General features: G+C 41.5%; 1 protein-coding gene across 4 annotated transcripts in view; it reads left to right on the forward strand.

Annotated features, from left to right (window-relative positions):
* LOC139243146 (protein sel-1 homolog 3-like) overlaps positions 1–9,980 on the forward strand; it is a 125,969-nt gene extending 115,989 nt beyond the window's left edge. For 2 of the 4 annotated variants that reach the window (XM_070870713.1, XM_070870710.1), the window contains exons 23-24: positions 624–696; positions 8,379–9,980. In XM_070870713.1, the coding sequence (XP_070726814.1) occupies positions 624–696; positions 8,379–8,533 (228 nt within the window). In that variant the 3' untranslated portion in view covers positions 8,534–9,980. The remainder of the gene's footprint in view (positions 1–623; positions 697–8,378) is intronic. The other 2 variants (XM_070870712.1, XM_070870714.1) reach the window with 2 other exon arrangements.
* The last annotated feature ends 11,895 nt before the right edge of the window (positions 9,981–21,875 follow it).

Below are 21,875 nucleotides of genomic sequence, written 5' to 3' on the forward strand. Positions count from 1 at the left end.
GGAGTTCAGGACTGGAATATCGGGTCTTTCATCGAAACACCTGTGAAGCAAGTCATCCTCGTTCAAGAGACTCCCTATGATGATTTATGTTCTGCCATTGATTTTGAATTTTAATGGGTACCATCTTCATGAAAGTATTTGGGAAACTTTATTTTGTTTATGGACACAAAGAGCTATATGATATTACCATCGATGATATACAGTATAAATTACATGAAAGAGTCATGAAATAGCAAACAAAATATTTGCCAAATAAATTCTCACGCATGTTGTGTCTTTCAATCCCTGGAATCTCTGGTGTTCATAAAATCAAACCTTCCATGTTTGTGTACTGTAAAATGATAAATATTGCTTAGCTTCTGAGAGCTGGAGTGCAAGATTGGTCAGTGTGGCAAAGGCCTAATCAAGCCAACATCAGCCAATAGTATTTCAAACTAAAGCTGTACGTATTCCAAGTTGTACAGTTTCCACCTAGAATTACAGATGTATGTCACTGAGCCCAGAGCATCTACACACTGTTGCCATCTATGGTGTACACATTTCAATTAGTGCCTTCTGAAACTATTTTACTTATTGAAGCTTTCAGAAATTAGCCATTAAATTGTTTGTGTGTTTGTTTTCAGTTATATACTGCAGGCTCAGTGCTCCTATCAACTTTGATTGTTTTTGCTGTAAAGCACTACTGGGACTACACAGGTAACCTACAATGATGCATTGAAGAAACTCTCTAAGCTCTTAATTATGTATATATTTTTTAGAAAAATGGGAAAAGTACAATTTAAGTGGTAGAAAATAAAGCTTTTGCAATTTAATAGCAGTTCAAAACAAGACCACAGTTGAATGATGAAGGAATAATGTAAAATAAGCCAAACTATTGAACATTGAAACCTCGTAAGACTTATCATGTGTCTTCATCAACTTCAACATTCTTCACTTTCAACTTGTCTGCTTTTAGTACTAAATATATACAGGTATTTATCCTCTCATTTATACCTTCATTGATACTATCTTTCCTCCAAATTGATTCCAACTTAATATTTTACTCCTGTATGAAGCAAAACATTATGGTTGATAAAAGTGTGGATAAACATAAGGATTCTATTTAATTGCATTTCAAATATAAAAGCTGAATTTCCTTTGGAATTAATCAGTTTTTACTGATACTAATTTATTTAAACATAGCCTGTCATGTTCTATATGGTGAAATCATGAAAGTGCAATTTTATTGAAATTGCCAGCTGCTATCATGGTGTTCATGGGTATATTGGAGTAGAAGCACGGCTATGTTGTTTATGCTACTAAGATGGAAAATGTTTACCTGGCTTGTACCTTTAAGACCATGACTCAGGTACTGATCTAAATAGGTGCATTCTGAGATCAATTAGTAACTAATTATTCAGGGAAAGTTCTGTCGATTGGCAGCTGCGTGTAAATAACTGGCTCCTAGCCTTGGGATGAGGTCAGGTTACCAAGGTCTGAAAATCCAGCAGCAGTAAGTTCATTATGCTTTTGACATTCTGAAGAGTTTACACTTCTGATACCACAAGACTATTTTTATATGTAGATCTCCCATGGCATTGCTCATGTTGAGATAAAGCTAACACTGTCACAAGAGGTTGAATGTGGAAGTGGAGGGAATCACACACCAAAAAACTTGGAAATATGTTTGTAACTGATCTGACAATGAAGTATCTTTTCATTGGTTCCCGAAAAAGTGAATAAATAAATGCTACAGTTACTTAAATAAGTTTCTGCATATAATATGGGGGAGCAGCTCTTTGCTATCCCTCGTTTGTGAGTTTTTTCAAGGCTAAGAATTAAACTTCAGCATAAACATTTCTTTAACATTTTATTATTTGCTACAGTTCTTACTTAGTATATTTTGTTCATATTAAAACATTTTAAATTTTGGACTTTTTTGCCAAAATTCCTTCCAAACTTAAATAATAGTTCAAGTTGCTTCCTGTTATTGTTTATATGAACAAATATTGTCCTGGAATTTGCAGTCAGCGGTGAAATGATGGCGCTTGCTGCTGACCTCAAAAAAAAAAAGCTGCCCACAAAGATCTAGCGATCTCTCTGCTGTCGATTTCAGTTCTTCCGACCTTTGTTTGAGTCTGGCACCAAATCTGCAACAACGATGTCATCAAGCATGCTAAGAAGCCAATCACATTGAAGAATTCTCACCGGCAGCAAACCAGGAAGTAAAATGCACAGATTATAATTTACTTTCAATAAATTTTACAGAGAGCGAAATAAAGATTAGGGCATATATATAAGATTAACGGTCAGAACGGTTGTTCAATAGTCAGTACGTCATTAAAAACCCAGTTCCAACTGTTCCAACAAGGCTTAACGTTTTAGGGGGTTTTAACAGCGATATTCCATCATAAAATAAGTTTTCATCCATCAAATGATTACCAGCTCTGGGGAGTTCCACAGTGCAACCTGTGGCGGAGCAGGGAATGACTGACAGCAACTTCAGGATTTCTGCGTTTATCCACACATGCACTAAATCTTGAAGTTGCTGTCAGTTTCAGAGGGGAAGTGAGAGAAAATGTTAACAGTTTCACCGTCATTACCACGGCAAAATCTGGGCCATTGTTTTAGGCTCTGTGTGCGTATATGTATAAATAGATTTTAAAAAGAACAAATGCTAAAGCCATTTAGAATACACTGCTCAGTTTCAGGAAATTTATTCCAGAAAAAATTGAAATTCATGCTTTAACTTATTCTGATATTTAATACAGCAAAAAGCAAATTCTGTTTTCTTTCATGGCTCTAAAAAGTGGTTTTCTTTACCATAGATCCGTTATTGCTGAACAAAGGGTTTAAATGAAGAGGCAGGGCCTCACAAACAGCAAATCCTGGTGCATACAATGAACGGCCAGCGCTCCTGTCGAAATTCTGGGAGTAGTAGGCACAGAGCTGCTTGAAGTAGACATTGATGGTGGCAGGCTATTTTACCATAGGAGGGTGTCATTCTTGAACCTATTTCAGTTTCAATATTCACACACATGTACTTCCAGGGTGGGCACTGGATAGAGATCAGGAGAAAGAACCCTAGCCAATTTTTCTGTCACCATAACCTAGGAAGATGCAGCCAGTTATAGTGCTCTACCGCTGCCCCACGGGTATTGACTTAACTCAGCAGAGACTAATGATTGAACTTCAGACCTTCCTGGTCTGTGTGGCTGATGTACTTACTGGACAAACTTGCTGACCCATCAGAGAAACTAGCAAACTTTTTTATTTATTTGAGGAGGACGAAAAGTCAGAATAAGTGTTACTTTTGTCATGGTAACATGGAAATTACATAGTGATGTGTTTCCACGTGAGTATTATGTTGGAAAGTGAGGTCATGTACTTTGGCAGAAAAAAATCAAAGAGCAAGCTATTATTTAAATGGAGAAAGATTGCAAAGTGCTGCAGTACAGAGGGACCTGGGGGTACTTGTGCATGAAACACAAAAGGATGGTATGCAGGTACAGCAAGTGATCAGGAAGGCCAATGGTATCTTGGTCTTTATTGCAAAGGGGATGGAATATAAAAGCAGGGAAGTCTTACTACAGTTATACAAGGTATTGGTGAGGCCACACCTGGAATACTGCGTGCAGTTTTGGTTTCCATATTTATGAAAGGATATATTTGCTTTAGAAGCAGTTCAGAGAGGGTTCACTAGGTTGATTCCGGAGATGAGGGGGTTGACTTATGAGGAAAGGTTGAGTAGGTTGGACCTCTACTCATTGGAGTTCAGAAGAATGAGAGATGATCTTATCGAAAAGTATAAGATTATGAGGGGGCTTGACAAGGTGAATGCAGAGAGGATGTTTCCACTGATGAAGACTAGAACTAGGGGACATGATCTTAGAATAAGAGGCCGCCCATTTAAAACATAGATGAGAAGAAATTTCTTAGAGGGTTGTAAATCTGTGGAATTCGCTGCCTCAGAGAGCTGTGGAGGATGGGACATTGAATAAATTTAAGACAGAAATAGACAGTTTCTTAAACAATAAGGGGTTATGGAGAGCGGGCGGGGAAGTGGAGCTGAGTCCATGATCAGATCAGCCATGATCTTATTGAATGGTGGAGTAGGCTCAAGGGCCGGATGGCCTACTCCTGCTCCTATTATGTTCTTTTATCACTGCGGTATGTGTTTTTGAAAAACCTTTTTTTAGTAAGTGCCTTTTTCATAAATATCTTGGATCTTTTAGATGAGAGGCTCTGATTGTGGTAAATATGCCATCAGTGTAGGCGGTATGCATTTGTGTAAGTGTAAAAAAACTGCAAATGTGTACTTTTAATTACAATAGCATTGTGATAGTTGTATCATCATCATCATAGGCCATCTCTCGAAATCGAGGAAGACTTGCTTCCACTCTTAAAATGAGTCCTTAGGTGGCTGAACAGTCCAATACGAGAACCACAGTCCCTTTCACAGGTGGGACAGATAGTCATTGAGGGTAAGGGAGGGTGGGACAGATTTGCCGCACGCTCTTTCCACTGCCGGCGCTTGATTTCTGCGTGCTCTCATCAACCCCTTCATCTCCCGATGAGACTCGTGGTGCTCAGCGCCCTCCCAGATGCACTTCCTCCAATTAGGGCGGTCTTTAGCCAAGGATTCCCAGGTGTCAGTCGGGATGTTGCACTTTATCAGGGAGGCTTTGAGGGTGGTCCTTATAACGTTTCCTCTGCCCACCTTTGGCTCGTTTGTCGTGAAGGAGTTCCGAGTAGAGCACTTGCTTTGGGAGTCTCATGTCTGGCATGCGGACAATGTGGCCTGCCCAGCGGAGCTGATCAAGTGTATCAACCATGCTTTAGAAAAGCAATTCTAGTCCAGTGTGCTTTATATAATTTGATAAATCTAAACACTAGAGGGCCCTGTTACTCCTTACACTCAGTATTTGGCTTAAATTTAACAATCTGTGAAATTCTTCCCCCTATACAGCTGCTTAAAGGCCATTGAGCACATTAGCCCAGTAGGATTGTGATTATTACAGTATTGTACGTATTAATGTTGACATTCCAATGACTTATGCTAAAATGTTCTTGTTGTGGTTGGTTGGATGGACGCAGTGGCTCAGTGCTAACAATTTATCTCACCACCTCTAGTTCATGCTAGGGTAAGGTTCCAAGGTAGCAGACCCTTCTCCCTCTGCCCCCGCCCCCGTCAATACCGCACATATACGGTCATTCGCATGTATGAGTCTAAACAGTGATTGTTGGCAGGTTATTTGATCTTGCGGGGACGGGGTGGGGAGTGGGGGCATCATAGTCTGACCAGATCCTGTCCTCACCTACCTACATGCCAGCAATTTTCAGCAGGAGTGGCAGGATAGCAGGCATTAGTGAGAACCCGGGCTGGCATTTTATTATTTGCTGCCCCAGCAAACGGTTTGAAGTCAACTCCGATTAATATGAAGAAAAATAGAAGCAATAGGGGACTTCTGGGAGCATGGAATAGGATAGAAGAGGGGGAACTGATCTCTAGTCAGGTTCACATATTTTAAAAAAAATACTATTAGCAGCAGCTAATGATTCTTTCGCCTCTACGAAGTAAACACCTTTAGAAGGGGTAATTTGTTATGATAAAGATGACTTAATATCTATAATCTTGTGATTTCCTACTGTGCAGTGTCTGTTCCCTGTGAGAGTTGGAATGACTGTGTTTGAGGAAGAAAGATCCTGCAGTTTGAACTGGTGAAGCTTTGCTATTAATTTCTGATTTTAAATTGAGTCAAGATGCTAAAAGAAAAAAGAAAGAACTTGCATTTATATAATGTCTTTTCTGGCCTCAGGATGTCCCAAAGCACTTTACAGCCAATGAAATACTTTTGAAGTGCAGTCACTGTTGTAAGGTAGGGAATTGAGTCTGCCAATTTGCGTACAGTAAGCTCCCACAAACAGCAATGAGATATATGACCAAATAATCTGTTTTAATGATGTTGGCTGAGGGATGACTATTGGCAAGGATACCAGGGAGAACTCCCCTGCTGTTTTTCAAATAGTGCCATGGGATCTTTTACGCCTACCTGAGAGGAGAGACGGGACCTCGGTTTAATGTCTCATCTGAAAGACACCACCTCTGACACAGTGCAGGACTCCTTCAATACTGCACTAGTCAGCCTAGATTTTGTGCTTGTGTCCCTGGAGTAGGAGTCTGAGTAATGAGCCAGATGTGGTTAATAATCTAACAATAAGGGAACATTTATCTAACAGTGATCATAATATGATCGAATTCAACGTTGGATTTAAAAAGGAGAAACATAACAGTCACTAAGATTCTAGATTTTGGTAAGGCTAACTTTAACGGGATGAGAAAGCGACTGACAACAAAAAACTGGTCAAAACTGTTAATGGGTAAAACTACAAATGAACAGTGGGAGGTGTTTAAAAAATAATTTTGCTTAATATAGGACTGGTACATACCCCTAAGGGGCAAGAGCTCTACTTAGCAAGTAAAACGCCAGGGTCAACAAAAGAGGTGAGAGATAACATAAAGCTAAAGGAAAGAGTGTACAAAAGTGCAAAGAATAGTGTAATTCAGGGGACTGCGAGAGATATATAAAATAAGACAAAAATGATAGTAGGAGCCATAAAAAGGGAATATAAAAATAAATTTCAGAGGGATATTAAGATTAACAAAGGTTTTACAATTATATTAGAAGAAAATTGTTAGTCAAGGATAATGTGGGCCCTTTAAAAGCAGATGTGGTAATATTGCAAATGAAAATAAGAAATTGCAGACTTGTTGAATAATTACTTTGTATCAGCCTTCACATTAGAGGGAGAGAATAATACATTCTAGGGAAATTAATAAGGGATCAAGGACTGGAACTCACTAAAGTTAATGCAAGCAAGAAAACCGTATTAGGAAAAATAATGGCAGTAAAGACTGACACATCCCCAGGACCTGAAGGTTTCCACACCAGGGGTCTAAAGGAAGTTAGTGAGGAAATTGCAGATGCTTTCGCCATAATCTTCCAAAGCGCTCTCGATTCAGGAACTGTCTCTTTAGATTGGGAAATTGCAAATATAACTCCATTATTTAAGAAAGAGAGAGAAACCAGGAAATTATAGACCTGTTGTGAGGAAGTGTTTGGAATCTATATGACTGAGCACTTAAGAGAAATTTGAGCTGATTAAAGAGAGCCAACATGGATTTATAATAGGCAAGACCTAATCGAATTTTTTAAGGAAGTATCTAAAGTAGTAGACAGGGGAACGTCTATGGGTGTACTATATATGGACTTCCAGAAGGCACAACATAAGGTTACACGTGAGCCTGTTAGCTTAAAATTAAAGCGCATAGAATTGAAAGCAAATTATTGACTTGGTTAGGTGGTAGAAGACAAGAGAGTAGGGATAAAGGACATGTAGTTGAACTGGAAGGAAGTGACTAGTGGTGTTCCACAAGGATCTGTGCTGGGATCTCAACGATTCACTATATTTATTAATGCCTTAGATAACACAATAGAGAGCCACATATCCAAATTTGCCAATGACACAAAGATTGGTGGTATTGTAAGTAGTGTATACGGAAGCATAAAATTACGAGACATTGATAGATTAAATGAGTGGGGGAAAACTGCAGCAGATGGATTTCAATGCAGTTAAGTGTAAGGTCATCCTTTTTGAACCAAAAAAAAATTAGATCCAACAATCTTTTAAATGGTGAAAGCTGGGTAAAGTGGAGTTTAAATATAATGTTAGCCTTTATATCTAGAGGGCTAGAAGTTTTGCTACGGCTATGCAAATCCCTGGTTAGAATACATCCGGAGTACTGTGTACCGTACTTTAGAAAGAATATTTTGGCCTTGGAAGCGGTGCAGTGCAGATTCACCAGAATGTTACCAGGGCTCTAAGGGTTAGATTGGTGAGGAGACATAACCTTAAAATCAGATCCAGGCAATTCAGGAGAGAAGTTAGAAAGTTCTTCTTCACGCAAAGGTTGGTAGAAATGTGGAACTCCCTCCCACAAAAAGCAGTAGATTCTAGCTCAATTAATAATTTTAAATCAGATGGATAGATTTTGATAGCCAAGGTTATTAAGGAATGTGGAGCCAAGGCGGATAAATACAATTAAGATACAGATCAACTATGATCTCACTGAATAGCGGAACAAGTTTGAGGGGCTGAATGGCCTACCGCTGTTCCTATGTTGAACTCAACCTTCTGACTCAGAGGGAACCTGCTACCACTGAGCCATGGTTGACTAGAGAATGATATTAGCTAACTGATCAATTGTGTACCTACCAATTTTCTAGCCAAGTGTTGCTTTCAGTTTTCTAAAACTGTTTGATACAGTTTTTAAATACATAAATCTATATATTTGTGACATGAAATAAATGAATTATTTTGTTCTCCTGTGTTTTTAGCAGTTGTCTCCACCACAAGTATAAATGAACATCCTCCAAATTTGAACTCTTCTCGTGAAAATATTCAATCTGATGAAACAATACCTGAAGAAACATCATTACCTTCAACTGCATCAGAATACCCGGAACAGAATGAAACCAGGTCTACGGAGTAACAGCATCGTAGGCTGATTGATCTGCCCATGTTGAAAAGAAATTCAAGTGTAATCGCATACATCATTCCTTATTAGGAATATTTCTATATGTTGCATAAAATTACGTAGAATTTCCAGCATAGAAACGGGCCATTCGGCCCAACTGGTCCGTGCCGGTGTTTATGGTCCACACCAGCCTCCTCCCACCCTACTTCAACATATTCCATCATCTGCAGTATTTTGCTTCTATTCCTTTGTTGTTCCTTATGTACTTATCTAGCTTCCCCTTAAATGCCTCTATATCCTTTTTATAACATGGAGACCAGAACTGTGTGCAGTATTTTATGTGTGGTGTAATCAAGATTCTATAACACCGGTCTGCTTTTCAATTCTGTTCCTCTAGAAATGTACCCCAGAGCTTTGTTTGCATTTTTATGGATTTGTGAACCTGCATTGCTACTTTAAATGATTTGTGATTGTATACTCCTAGATCCCTTTGTTCCTCTATTCCATTTAGACTCTATGAATATAGATTGTTTATGGATGTACCTGATCTTTTAAAATTATAGATGCATATCCTGGAAATAACCATGCCTGGAGCTCACCAACGTAAAACCAGATTTTATGGTTATGGGCCAGCCAGTGTAAATAGTGATTAATTTTGTTTACTTTTCCAATTGAGTTAAATCATGTGGTCATATCCGTAAATGCAAAAATAGTTCAATTTTCTGGCCTAAGTGAGCTGCATTGTAGATGCAATCTAAAGATTAAGAATAATAATTATTTGCTCTTGAATTAATTACTTTGAGGCAACCATTGTCAGAAATCCAATGTTGCCCATCGAATAAAATAAGTTGTTCCATACTTAGTTTTTCCATTATAGTTTCACTCATTAAGGATAAAAATGCTGTTGATTATAGTGCTGTTATAAATTTTGCAAACTATGCTTCACATCTAGCTGAAATGATTTTCAATTGTAAATCATCCTGATTTTGATGTGTGTAAGATTTGAACCCGTATCCATTTTTCTGTGAATTTCATGTTTATGGGAGATTTTATCTAGTTATGGGAGGTTTCAGAACTTAATATTTGGGCACCATAGAAAAGATTTAGGATTTCCAAGCTGTACATTCTGTTATGGGCCAGCTATGGTGCACATTTTTTGTCGGTATGGTGTGGTTTTGACTTCACATTGACACAAGTTATATAATACTACAAATTGGGAGTGAAGCTGCAGAGATTGAATTCTGGAAACAACTGTCAGGCCATCTCAAGGTTGTCATCAGTATAACAGTAATCAGTGTGAAGCACTCTTTTTGAACTGTTTAACCGTTTTACACTGGCAAAGAACCAACTGCTCTATTACCTCAGCTCATATTAAAAATGTAACAGGTCTTTGGAGGTTTCTAATGAAGCTCTGCATATGCATGCAATCATACACAGAATTAAACTTTTCCTGGACAGAAAATAGTATAACTCGACAGTATAATTTGGCACTATCAGCTTTGTGTCGCTATGAGGAGGAACCTGTGTCACAGCAGTATCTGTGATTTAACATCATTAATTTGCGTGTATTATAAATGTTGGTGCAGCATTGGTGTTCTGCCATTAGATTTCACTAATACATTTAGAATGTAGTGAAGCTATCATTTTACAAGGCTGCAGTTTTATCTAGAACAAGATGGTCATTTCTGTACCTTATTCTCTTGACTTCTTGAGCCTGATCTTAAACTCATGAAAATTAGGATCAGAACTTTGAATTCCTAATTTCAGAATCAGAAATCTTATGGTTTTCTAATTGAATATAGTTGGATGTTATAAATTTTATGCATTCATTTTGTACAGCAGCAATCTAATAGATCTAATCAAGACCGATTTATGAAAATGCTACATATGTAATTGCTGGGCTGGTAAACATAGGATTACATAGAAAACAGGCCATTTGGCCCAACCAGTCTATGCCAGCGTTTATGCTCCACTCGAGCCTCCTCCTGCCTTTCCTCATCTAAATCTATCGGCATAACCTTCTATTCCCTCTCCCTCATATGCTTGTCTAGCCACCCCTTTAAATGCATCTATACTATTTGCTTCAACCACTCCCTGTGGTAGCGAGTTCCACATTCTCACCACTCTTTGGGTAAAGAAGTTTCTTCTAGACTATCTTGGATTGATGGCCTCTAATTATGCGCTTCCCCACTCTTAGCAAAACCTTGCATCATTTGAACGACCTCTATTAAGTCACCCCTCAACCTTTTTTCAAGCGGAGACCCAGCCTGTAGCCTGTTCATCCTTTACTGATATGCATACCCTCGCATTTCTAGTATCATCCTTGTAAATCTTCTCTGCACCCTCTCCAGTGCCTCTATATCTGTTTTATAATATGGCAACTAGAAATGTACGCAGTACTCTGTGTGGTCTAACCAAGGTTCGATACAGATTAAGCATAACTTCTCTACTTTTCAATTTTATACCGCTAGAAATAAATCTTAGTGCTTCATTTGCTTTTTTATGGTCTTGCTAACCTGTATCGCAACTTTGTGATTTGTGTGTTTGTACTCCGAGATCCCTTTGTTCCCCTACCCCACCTAGACTCACATCTTTCAAGTAATAAGTGATCACCCTATTCTTCCTACTAAAATGTAATACCTCACATCTATCTGTGTTGAACTTCATTTGCCAATTATATGCCCATTCTGCAAGTTTATTAATGTCCCCAGTACCCCTTTCCTGCTTTCTCTCCATACCCCTTGATCCCCTTAGCCGTAAGGGCCATATCTAACTCCCTCTTGAATATATCCAATGAACTGGCATCAACAACTCTCTGCGGTAGGGAATTGCACAAGTCAACAACTCAGTGAAGAAGTTTCTCCTCATCTCAGTCCTAAATGGTCGACCCCTGAGGACGTGGCCCTAGAAATAGTGGCTGCGTGGTGATCATTTTCCAACAGTCTATCAACTCTGGATCAGTTCCTATGGACTGGAGGGTAGCTAAAGGAGGAGGTCGCTAAAAAAGGAGGGAGAGAGAAAACTGGGAATTATAGACCAATTAGCCTGACGTCGGTAGTGGTGAAAATGTTGGAATCAATTATTAAAGATGAAATAGCAGCGCATTTGGAAAACAGTAACGGGGTCGGTCCAAGTCAGCATGGATTTATGAAAGGGAAATCATGCTTGCCAAATCTTCTAGAATTTTTTGAGGATGTAACTAGTAGAGTGGACAAGGCAGAACCAGTGGATGTGGTGTATTTGGACTTTCAAAAGGCTTTTGACAAGGTCCCATACAAGAGATTGGTGTGCAAAATTAAAGCACATGATATTTGGGGTAATATATTGATGTGGATAGAGAACTGGTTATCAGACAGGAAGCAGAGAGTCGGGATAAACGGGTCCTATTCAGAATGGCAGGCAGTGACTAGTGGGGTGCTGCAGGGCTCAGTGCTGCGACCCCAGCTATTTACAATATACATCAATGATTTAGATGAAGGAATTTAGTGTAATATCTCCCAAGTTTGCAGATGACGCTAAGCTGGGTGGCGATGTAAGCTGTGAGGAGGATGCTAAGAGGCTGCAGGGTGACTTGGTCAAGTGAGTGGGCAAATGCATGGCAGATGCAGTATAATGTGAATAAATGTGAGGTTACCCACTTTGGTGGCAAAAACATGAAGGCAATATTATCTGAAAGGTGACAAATTAGGAAAAGGGGAGGTGCAACGAGACCTGGGTGTCATGATACATCAGTCATTGAAAGTTGGCATGCAGGTACAGCAGGCGGTGAAGAAGGCAAATGGCATGTTGGCCTTCATAGCTAGGGGATTTGAGTATAGGAGCAGGGAGGTCTTACTGCAGTTGTACAGGGCCTTGGTGATTCCTCACCTGGAATATTGTGTTCAGTTTTCGTCTCCTAATATGAGGAAGGCATTCTTGCTATTGAGGGAGTGCAGCGAAGGTTCACCAGACTGATTCCAGGGATGGCAGGACTGAAATATGAGGAGAGACTGGATCGACTGGGCCTGTATTCACTGGAGTTTAGAAGGATGAGAGGGGATCTCATAGAAACATATAAAATTCTGACTGGACTGGACAGGTTAGATGCAGGAAGAAGGTTCCCGATGTTGGGGAAGTCCAGAACCAGGGGTCACAGTCTAAGGATAAGGGATAAGCCATTTAGGACCAAGATGAGGAGAAACTTCTTCACTCAGAGTTGTTGACCTGTGGAATTCTCTCCCGCAGAGAGTTGTTGATGCCAGTTCGTTAGATATATTCAAGAGGAAGTTAGATAAGGCCCTTACGGCTAAAGGGATCAAGGGGTATGGAGAGAAAGCCGGAAAGGGGTACTGAGGTGAATGATCAGCTATGATCTTATTGAATGGTGGTGCAGGTTCGAATGGCCTACTCCTGCACCTATTTTCTATGTTTCTATGAAACATTCCAGTACCCTGGCTGAGATCAGCTATCTTAGCATAGATCAAAAATCAATCTCGGGATCTTTCTGGTTTGTACATCTCAGGAACATACCAGTTGCTGCATTTCCTTATGTCATCGGGAGAACTGTCTACCTGAATGAATCAGTCAAACAAAGGCCTTCCACTTGCAACAGTTTGTTGTAACTACTGACCAGTTGAATTTGCATTTGAGAATCTGAGAACTGTATCCATGCACTCATACACAGAAGGAGAATGTATAACTTATCTGTATTGTACAGGAGTTAAAAGATCTTTTTTTTAAAAATGTGTCTCAGAAGGGTATGCAAGGTATAATTCATTTTAATATGTTTTGATTTATCATTATGGTATATTTTATATTGTGCATTTACAAAATAAATGTCTTATGAAAGACCTTAGTAAAAAAAAAGGTCTATTCAACAAATAATATTGCACTAAATAAAATGTGAAGGGAAGCTGACGCCAAAGAATCTAGTAATTGTGTTGATGCCAATTATGTAATACATTTAACTGAAACTGGTACGTTAAAATGGTATCTATCTTGAACATTGTTCTACAGTAATTCTTCATTAAATCTAGATTTTTCTTTTGAATATCTGAGCATCTAGTACCTCTCGTAATTATGAAAGTACTATTGCAGAGAGAACTAGATCGCTCTCTTTCTCTCTGACCCCCATAGGTTGTTACAATAGAAACATAGAAAATAGGTGCAGGAGTAGGCCATTCGGCCCTTCGAGCCTGCACCGCCATTCAATAAGATCATGGCTGATCATTCCCTCAGTACCCATTTCCTGCTTTCTCTCCATACCCCTTGATCCCCTTAGCCGTAAGGGCAATATCTAACTCCCTCTTGAATATATCCAATGAACTGACATCAACAACACTCTGCGGCAGGGAATTCCATAGGTTAACAACTCTCTGAGTGAAGACGTTTCTCCTCATCTCAGTCCTAAATGGCCTACCCCTTATCCTAAGACTATGTCCCTGGTTCTGGACGTCCCCAACATCGGGAACATTCTTCCCGCATCTAACCTGTCCAGTCCTGTCAGAATCTTATACATTTCTATGAGATCCCCTCTCATCCTTCTAAACTCCAGTGCATAAAGGCCAAGTTGATTCATTCTCTCCTCATATGACAGTCCAGCCATCCCTGGAATCAGTCTGGTGAACCTTCGCTGCACTCCCTCAACAGCAAGAACGTCCTTCCTCAGATTAGAAGACCAAAACTGAACACAATGTTCCAGGTGAGACCCCACTAAGGCCCTGTACAACTGGAGTAAGACCTCCCTGCTCCTATACTCAAATCCCCTCGCTATGAAGGCCAACATACCATTTGCTGGTTTCACCGCCTGCTGTACCTGCATGCACACTTTCAGTGACTGATGAACCATGACACCCAGGTCTCGTTGCATCTCCCCTTTTCCTAATCTGCCGCCATCCAGTTAATATTCTGCCTTTGTGTTATCCAAAATGGATAACCTCACATTTATTCACATTATACTGCCCTCATGCATTTGCCCACTCACCTAACCTGTCCAAGTCACCCTGCAGCCTCTGAGCGTCCTCCTCACAGCTCACACTGCCACCCAGTTTGGTGTCATCTGCAAACTTAAGAGATATTACACTCAATTCCTTAATCTAAATCATTAATGTATATTGTAAAGAGCTGGGGTCCCAGCACTGAGCCCTGTGGCACTCCACTAGTCACTGCCTCCCATTCCGAAAAGGACCCATTTATCCCTACTCTCTGCTTCCTGTCTGCCAACCAGTTCTCTATCCACGTCAGTACATTACCCCTAATACCATGCGCTTTGATTTTGCACACCAATCTCTTGTGCAGGATCTTGTCAAAAGCCTTTTGAAAGTCCAAATATACCACATCCACTGGTTCTCCCTTGTCCATTCTGCTCGTTCCATTCTCAAAAGATTCCAGAAGATTTGTCAAGCATGATTTCCCTTGCGTGATTCCATGCTGACTTGGACCGATCCTGTCACTGCTTTCCAACTGCGCTGCTATTTAATCCTTAATAATTGATTCCAACATTTTCCCCACTACTGATGTCAGGCTAACTGGTCTATAATTACCCGTTTACTCTCCCTTTTTTAAAAAGTGGTGTTACATTAGCTACCCTCCAGTCCATAGGAACTGATCCAGAGTCAATAGACTGTTGGAAAATGATCACCAATGCATCCACTATTTCTAGAGCCACTTCCCTAAATACTCTGGGATGCAGACTATCAGGCCCAGGGGATTTATCGGCCTTCAATCCCATCAATTTTCCTAACACAATTTCCTGTCTAATAAGGATATCCTTCAGTTCCTCCTTCTCACTAGACCCACTGTCCCCCACTACAATCGGAAGGTTATTTGTGTCTTCCTTTGTGAAGACAGAACCGAAGTATTTGTTCAATTGGTCTGCTATTTCTTTGTTCCCCTGCAAGGGACCTACGTTTGTCTTCACTAATCTTTTTCTCTTCACATATTTATAGAAGCTTTTACAGTCAGTTTTTATGTTCCCTGCAAGCTTCCTCTCGTATTCTATTTTCCCCCTCTTAATTAAACCCTTAGTCTTCCTCTGTTGCATTTTAAATTTCTCCCAGTCCTCAGGTTTGTTGCTTTTTCTAGCCAAATTATATGCCTCTTCCTTGGCTTTAACACTATCCTTAATTTCCCTTGTTAGCCATGGTTGAGCCACCTTCCCCGTTTTATTTTTACTCCAGACAGTGATGTACAATTGCTGAAGTTCATCCATGTGATCTTTAAATGTTTGCTATTGCTTACCCACCATCAACCCTTTAAGTATGCTTTGCCAGTCTATTCTAGCCAGTTCACCTCTCATACCGTCGAAGTTAACTTTCCTTAAGTTCAGGACTCTAGTTTCCGAATTAACCGTGTCACTCTCAAAGAATTCTACCATATTATGGTCACTCTTCCCCAAGGGGCCTCGCACAATAAGATTGCTAATTAGTCCCTTCTCATTACACATCACCCAGTCTAGGATGGCCAGTTCTCTAGTTGGTTCCTCGACATATTGGTCTATAAAACCATCCCTAATACACTCCAGGAAATCGTCCTCCACCGCAGCTACCAGTTTGGTTGGCCCAATCAATATGTAGATTAAAGTCGCCCATGATAACTGCTGTACCTTTATTGCACACATCCCTTATTTCTTGTTTGATGCTGTCCCCAACCTCACTACTACTGTTTGGTGGTCTGTACACAACTTCCACTAGCGTTTTCTGCACTTTACAACCTTTTAGTAATATTCTGATCAATGTATATTTTTAGGACAGGCAATTTCCTAATACATTTGATAGTGTGCTTCATTTACTGCTTACAAACACCGTAACATTTCTGGGACTGAGTGCTGCATTGCATTCATATTGTAAAACCCACACCACCTCAATGGAAGGCAAATGGAATAGCCTACCTCTTCAATTATTTATAATGTGAATCACATGCTAATGAAAGCTCCTTACATTTTTGAACATTTTAAATTAATCTTGCAAATTGAGTTAATGAGTAAAATGCTAATTAACTACTTTTAAATAAATTTACTCCTAACTACTGCTCTGATCCCAGAATGCAGCATAGATAACATTCTGAATCTGTGAAATGTAAAGTGCTGCATATAGAAATTAAAAATGGGTGAGACATGGACTCCATGAATGGTGTGAAATAGCTAAGGATGAAGTTGTATAAAAGACTTTAGGAGCCAAAATTTCCCTCCGCCCCAAACGGGGCACACTTACCACTTAAAAAAAAATAGTAGAGCAATGTTCAGCTCTTAATTTTTTTGGGGTGTCGGTGCAGTGTCGTTGTTTTAGGTCGGCAGCCATGCTGATGACATCAGCGTCCTTCCCTGTTGTGGAGCATATATTCAACACTCGATACAAGTCTGTTTCAGAATAATATTTTTACTTGCAAGGGAGAGGTAGCTACGTGTGAGTTCCCAACTCAGTTCAACCCCACTCTCTCCGAACATTTCAACATTACCTTTATACAATTACTCCGACCTATGTCGGTCGGCAGTACGTCTGTTCAAAGTTTGCGTGAAGTTTGTGGTTTGTACATTCAAAGCCGTTATTGCTTCTGAAAACTAGCAAACTACACCTTTCACAATAAGCCATATCCCATGCTCGTTATTGCAGGGGATTTACTTTAGCTAAAGCATGTCTGCAGTTTATGTGTACGTGCTGTCACAGCATCTGTTGCTAGTGTGCAAGTTGCATTGCGTCCTTCAGGAGTTAAGGGGTTAACAATGTCCCACTTCAGTCCCCCCTTTTGGTCCTACCCAAGCTGACCAATTACTATTCCTACTACTACTGCCTTATGCGTTCTGTCCCACTTGCAGTGGCGAACTGCTAGGTTGGGGATACCAAGTGCGTCTAGAGCTAAATAGTTCCTTCGTCCTGAACACGTTTGAGCAGCTTTCTTTTTGTTCTTACATTTTGATCAAGCAGCACAAGTCATTACAAGCTAACATAAAGCCAATACTAATTGTAGTTCTACCAGTACATGAGAGATGATGCGAATCCAAGGGTGGATGTTTATATTTAAGCCCCAGTTCCAGTCTTGTTCGTACCACGGAGCCTTGTGGAGGTCGTGATCGATCTCCTTTCCTAGTTCCCGCAACTCCTGCTTTAGGAGGTGGTATAGTTTTGAGGTGTTCCTCATACAGCCCCAGATCTGCCCTTATTTCGTAGGCTGGGAGTGAAGCAGAAGTTGGGGTTAGTAATGTTACATTCTAACTCGCCAGAATTTTAGGTCTGCTGGTTTGTGACCACACAGTATTCGCCCTTGCCACGGTAGGCAGAGTGTGTGGGTTCGTGCTCCGCTGGGCTTATTTCCAGTACACATCCAACAGTCTGGTTGAACCCGTCCTTACTACCTTGTCCGACTGGATGCGGGCAAATGGTCAGGCGACCTACCCTGTGTCAACCCGTCAATGAGACCCCTCTCATGATTCTGTTGCTTTTGATCAAGTATTGATCCATTGGGTAATTCCGCAATTAGTTCTACCCCCTGATCAGCCCTATGTTTTCCACCTCGTTTGTATGTCTAGGGCATTTACCAACGAGGTTCCTGTGTTTATCCTGGTTAATATATTGTTAATCAATCCCCGCTTCTGACAGTGGAAATCCACCTGTCCCCTGAAACGGGATGCCCCTGATGTGTCTGTGGCCTCTTTGAGGACTATCCTCAACATTTGGGTATACAGCAATCTCACCTTGGTGTCGAATCTCTCTAGATTGGTTAGGTTGACAATCACAGGGAGTATCTCATGGTTTACATTATCATACAGTTGGATTCTTCAGTACAAATATATCCATAACATCCGGATTTGGTCTACCGCATCCACGCATGGAGTACAAAAGCATGCGGACGCCATCCTGATCGCTGATTATTGGATATCGCGTTGCCTTTCCGATTCGGTAGACTCCATATATTCCGAGTCCATCTGGATTCTGGTACCGCGTATAGCCTGGGCTCTTTGAGTCCTCTCCGTGGTTCACGTGTACCCGTACTGCCCACAGGGCCAGCAGTAGTTCTCCCCAGTGTACCATCCTGCAATCAAGTAAATGTGGATGCCCTCAGGCTATCCACTAGTTATTAGTCTTTTTTAATTGTGTCCATTGTTTCCATCGCCCAACACCGTTTATGTCTACACATGCGCATGTATTGGCACTTATTAACACCTCATAGAGGCCTGACCATTGTGGGGCAAATCCAGTCTGTCCCGGTTAGCCTTTAACCATTACCTTTTCCCCTACCTGTGGCACATCTGCCAGAAATTCTAAATCCTCATCCTGGTTCCTGCCTCATACCCTTTAGTTGCTTACTTAATTCCATTATATATCTCTGTATTTGGTCCCGCAGCGGGTCTAAGTCCGGTCCTCCTGTGATTACGCTCTCAGGCAATTTCCTGGCTCAGCTGGTCATAAGCTCATATGGGGTCAGACCCGTTGTTCGATTATGTGTAGCACGCTGTCCCATTATTAACCTGTAGAATTCTCTACTGCAGAGAGTTGTTGATGCCAGTTCATTAGATATATTCAAGAGGGTGTTAGATGTGGCCCTAATGGCTAAAGGGATCAAGGGGTATGGAGAGAAAGCAGGAAAGGGATACTGAGGTGAATGATCAGTCATGATCTTATTGAATGGTGGTGCAGGCTCGAAGGGCCGAATGGCCTACTCCTGCACCTATTTTCTATGTTTCTATTAGTACGGGAGGCAGTAGCTCAGGCCAGGCCTGTCCAGTTTCCTGAATGGCCTTGGCCAGGGCTGTTTTTATTGTATGATTCATCCGTTCTTTCATCCCAGAACTCTGGGGATGGTAGGGGATATGAAACTTCTGTTTGATGCCCAATATGGTGCATAACAGCTTTACCACCTGCCCAGTAAAGTTCCTTGATCAGAGTCAATCTGAATTGGAATTCCCCATTGGGGAATTATCTCCTCTGCAAGGATCCGAGCCACTGTGGTTGCCGTACAGTTTTGGGTGGTGAATACTTTTTCCTGCCATGTGAACAAATCTATTACTACTAAACAGTATTTTCTTCCTCGAGAATTTGGTAGTGGCCCAGTGAAATCAATTTGTATATTCACCCATGATCTCCGTGGATGTTGTTGGTGAGCCATTCATATTTTTATGGCCTTTCCTGGATTGTGTTGGGCACATGTGATACATTGCTGACAATACTTAGCAATGTCCCATCCCATTCCCGGCCACCACCAATCTCGGGAAGTGTTACTTATCATAGCATTATACCTGGCATGATTGATGCAGTGGTACAATTCCATGAACATCTTCCTTATACAGGAGGGGGCTAGTACCTTTCCGTCCTTTCTCCACACAGTGTCCGAATCAGACGCTCCTCCCTTCCTTTTCTATTCTGCTCTTTCTTTATTACTAACGTCTGCATGTAATTTTAATATGTTATCCTCTTCCGTGGTCAGGCTGCATACTGGTTCTGCCTTGACTTCGGTGGATGGCGCCGCCTCACGAGCAGCCTTGTCTGGAGCCTCGTTTCCTTTTTGAATATCGTCCACCACCCATTGGTGGACTTTTACCTTGATCACCACGGCTTGGGCTTACTAACAGCGTCTAGTAGCAGCCTAATTTGGCCTTCATGTTTGATGGCCTCACCGCCTGACGTGACCATGTAGTCATGTACTATTCCGAAAGTGTTATATATGTGAACCTGTATTTACTCTTTACAGCCGCCAGAGGGCTCATCTCCTGGAGTCCCAATGGATCCCATAATCTCTTGGGAGCACGGGTATTTAAGGAGGCCTCACAAGTTGGAGAGGCACTGTGGAGACCTGCAATAAAAGACTAAGTTCACACTTTACTTTAAGCTCATAGTGTTCAGTCTGACTCTTTCTCCATACATAACAACTAACAACGAGGATGGGATCCCTCGGGACTCCAGGGGATGAGCCCTCTGGTGGCTGTACAGAGTAAATACAAGTTCACATATATACCAACACTCCACCTCCCCGCCGCACCCCCCCCAAAGTCAATAGTGTAAAGCGACGAGATACAGATAGCGAACCCAAAGATGCAGAGAACAGTGGGCATCCTGGAGAAATTCTTGGAGGGAGATGATTGGGAAACTTTTGTGGAGGGACTCGACCAATACTCCGTGGCCAATGAGCTAGATGGGAAAGAGAGCGCTGCCAAACGAAGGGTGATCCTCCTCACCCTCTGTGGGGCACCAACGTATGGCCTCATGAAGAATCTGCTCACTCCAGCGAAACCCACGGAGAAATTGTACGACGATTTGTGCACACTGGTCCAAGAGCAGTTGAACCCGAAGGAAAGCATTCTGATGGCGAGGTACCGGTTCTACACCTACAAAAGGTCTGAAGGCCAGGAAGTGGCGAGTTATGTCGCCGAGCTAAGACGCCTTGCAGGACATTGCGAATTTGAAGGACATTTGGAGTACATGCTCAGAGACTTTTCGTACTTGGCATTGGCCACAAAACCATACTTCGCAAATTTTTGACTGTAGAGACCTCAACCTTGAGTAAGACCATAGCAATAGCCCAGGCATTCATTGCCACCAGTGACAATACGAAGCAAATCTCTCAGCACATAAGTGCTGCTACAAGTACTGTGAACAAAGTGATGATGTTTTCAAATCGTAACGTACAGGGCAGGTCACACATACCTGCAGCTGCACATCCGCAGATGTCTGAGTCCACCATCAAGGTTGATGAATGCAAGGCCATTAACACCTTGTTGGCGCTGCGCGGGTGATCATCGTTTCCATTCACACCGATTCAAAGGATAAGTTTGCAAGGGTTGTGGAACAATGGGACACCTCCAACGAGTGTGCAGGCGAACTGCAAACTCTGCTAATCCTGCAAACCACCATGTTGCAGAGGAGGACAGATCCACGGAGGATCACGACGAACCAGAGCTTCAGACCGAGGAGGCAGAGGTACATGAGGTGCACACATTCACCACGAATTCTGCCCCGATAATGCTGAATGTTGAACTAAATGGACTCCCGGGGTCAATGGAGCTGGACACGGGCGCGAGCCAGTCCATCATGGGCAAAAAGACTTTCGAAAGATTGTGGTGCAACAAGGCTTCAGGGCCAATCTGAACTCCAGTTCGCACGAAACTAAGAATTTACACAAAAGAACTGATTTCTGTAATCGGCAGTGCTACCGTAAAGGTCTCCTACAATGGAACGGTGCACAAGCTACAACTCTGGGTGGTAACGGGCGATGGCCCCACGCTGCTCGGCAGGAACTGGCTGGGAAAGATACGCTGGAACTGGGATGACATCCGAGCGCTATCGCCCGCTGGCGACACTTCGTGTGCCTAGGTCTTAAACAAATTTCCTTCACTGTTCGAACCAGGCATCGGGAAATTCCAAGGAGCAAAAGTGCAGATCCACCTAAT

The sequence above is a fragment of the Pristiophorus japonicus genome, chromosome 2, assembly GCF_044704955.1.
Source record: "Pristiophorus japonicus isolate sPriJap1 chromosome 2, sPriJap1.hap1, whole genome shotgun sequence".
Taxonomy (NCBI): Eukaryota; Metazoa; Chordata; class Chondrichthyes; family Pristiophoridae; genus Pristiophorus; species Pristiophorus japonicus.